Raw genomic sequence first — 2,530 nt, forward strand, 5'->3', positions numbered from 1 at the left:
CAAATCAGCAAAAATTTAATTAAATTAAAGGAAAAGAGTAGCACAACACAAAATACAAAGCTACTTTTGGAAGGAAAACTGTTCTACAGCACAACATTGTTTTTCGTGGCCATACCCACTTTTTTACTTGAGAGGGGGGACAGGGTGGGGTGTTGCTAAGGCCCATTATAATTGTTACTTCTCCCATATAACATGTAAAGGAATAAGTAAGTGTGGACATACAAATATATATAGATACATGTACATTGCACATTGGTGAAAACCTTTGGGTTTTTTGGCCTTCGCCTCAAGGTCACAATTACAGTAATGATAATGATGATAACAATAATAATAATAATAATAATAATAACAATAATAATACTTAATACCCTTTTTCATTTTCTTGGCCTGTGGCACATTATGAGTTTCACTCTCATCACTGTCACTCTCTGATTCCTCTGGCTTCCTTTTAGTACCGGCTTTAGCTGGTTCCGTTGTCTCTTCCTAAAAGTACACATAATACTAAAAGAGCCCATTATCAACCATATAACTTTGTTGAAAGCAAGTTTGTGGTTACAGACTTGACAACATTATCAATGTTGCTTTCGAGTTGAACAGTGGCATTAGCATTAGAGCAACTTTGAATTATTTACATGTACAATGTAATTTTAAACCTCTTACACTGTCATCATCAGAAGAGGAGTCATCAGGTGAATCACTGTCTTTAGCATCATTAGTAGGTTTAGCAACTGGTTTAGGAGGAGTTGTATCTTCAGTATCAGTTTCATCACTACTACTACTGCTGTCATCCTTCTTCTGTTTAAGACAGAATTAATAAAGTAATGTAACACATGTTTTTCAGAAGTGGTTTAGACATGCAAGTTAAAAATGCCATTACATCTATACATGATAAGGCAATAACAATATTAATTAAAGGAGTAAAGAAAAAAGCAGATTTACAATATGCCTGTACAGGCCAGCATACTGTCAATTTTAAGTAAAAGCATTGGTTGACCTTCTGAAGCATGCATACAAGGCACTAGAGTTGAACCAAAAATGTCCACCCACCTTAATTGATGAAGAAGCTCTACATTTGGATTTAATAAACTTTACCTTGGCTGTAGGTGCTTTCTTTCCAATCTTAACAATCTCCAAGTCTTTATAATCAGAGCTACTGCTTGAGGTATCATCATCCACTTCAGTTGCTTGTTTCTTGCTAGCCTTCTTTGAAGGCTGTACTACATGTAACTTCTTTGGCCTTTTCTTCTAAATATGATAACAAAAACAGTTAAATAGAGTTAATATTTAGACATAATCATGAAAATCCCTGATAAGAAGGTACATGTACATGAGTGATACTCTAAAATCCTGTGGGAAACCCTGATCATGCATAAATCCTTACTGCCTTCTTAAATTTCTTGCCTTTAACTGCTTGCTCTTTCACACACTAAAAAACAAATTCTAAATATTGGTTACAGCTAGACTACAATTAAAAGTTATGACTAAAATAACATGCTACCATGTTTTTAGTCAAGGCATGGTTAAATTACCTAGCTGTGACATTTATTTATATTATATTACTGTATATACCTCTGACATTTCAATTGTTATAAATAGTTTGATTGGTATCAGTAAAACTTATTAAATACTATTTCGCATGTTGCATTTACTGTACATCTGAAACATAACTAGTCATATAACAAAAATTATACACTATAAGATTTTAGTTAAGAGCTACTACTAATATTAAAATTACTGCAGTCTTGAGTATGACTGGAACTTAAATTTCGAAGGTTTCAGTTCAAAACTAATACTATAACAAAATTATGTTTAAAAGAACTCAAACTAGAAATAAATTCACTGTATTTCTAGTCATATAACTAGAAATAGTACTAAAACTGTCGTATTCATTGTCAGAGAACTAGAACTAAATTATTGTATTTCTTGTCACATAACTACATGTAGGACTAAAACTAAAACTAGTGTATTTTGAGTAAAAAAACTAGAAGTAAAATACATGCATGTACTTTTAGTAAAAAAACTAGAACTAGAACAAAAATAAAATTCTGTACTAGAACAAAACTAGCCCCTAGGTTGCACATGTACAAGACTACGAGTTAAATTTGATCCAGAGCAAATGGCACACTCAAATTACATACAATAATTACAGATGGGTTACATGGTATACATGTATTCTATATTTTCTATTTTAATACATGTCATATTCTGTGGATTGCCACTCATGGACCAATTTTAACTTTAATTAATTGACACAAAAATAACGAGTGACACTGTCATTTTGTGGGCAACGGGCATGCAGATAAATTTCAGTAACACAATAGGTTCATCAGTACTACTGCTACTACTACTTTCATCCTTTCCTTCTTTTGTTTAAGAGAGCAAGACATGCAATACACTGAATACAGTATACCGTATCGCTGGCTGGAAGAGAAAAATTGTGCAAATTTTCATGGATATACATGTATGCTTATATGCAATGACAAAATTATTATATTAAATTAATAATAAGTGAATAGGATTCTGCATTACC

At 32.3% G+C, this 2,530-nt stretch overlaps 1 protein-coding gene across 1 annotated transcript in view; it reads right to left on the reverse strand.

Moving 5' to 3' along the window:
* Window positions 1–368: 368 nt before the first annotated feature.
* Window positions 369–2,530, reverse strand: part of LOC105313951 (nucleolin 1-like) — a gene marked incomplete at its 3' end in the record, with an annotated part of 5,513 nt that continues 3,351 nt past the window's right edge. Inside the window, exons 4-7 of the mRNA XM_020000631.1 lie at window positions 1,382–1,426; window positions 1,093–1,245; window positions 661–795; window positions 369–483 (exon numbers count right to left, since the gene is read on the reverse strand). Of these exons, the coding sequence (XP_019856190.1) occupies window positions 369–483; window positions 661–795; window positions 1,093–1,245; window positions 1,382–1,426 (448 nt within the window). The remainder of the gene's footprint in view (window positions 484–660; window positions 796–1,092; window positions 1,246–1,381; window positions 1,427–2,530) is intronic.

Source organism: Amphimedon queenslandica, unplaced genomic scaffold (assembly GCF_000090795.2).
Source record: "Amphimedon queenslandica unplaced genomic scaffold, v1.1 AMPQUscaffold_13167, whole genome shotgun sequence".
In the NCBI taxonomy this organism is placed as follows: domain Eukaryota; kingdom Metazoa; phylum Porifera; class Demospongiae; order Haplosclerida; family Niphatidae; genus Amphimedon; species Amphimedon queenslandica.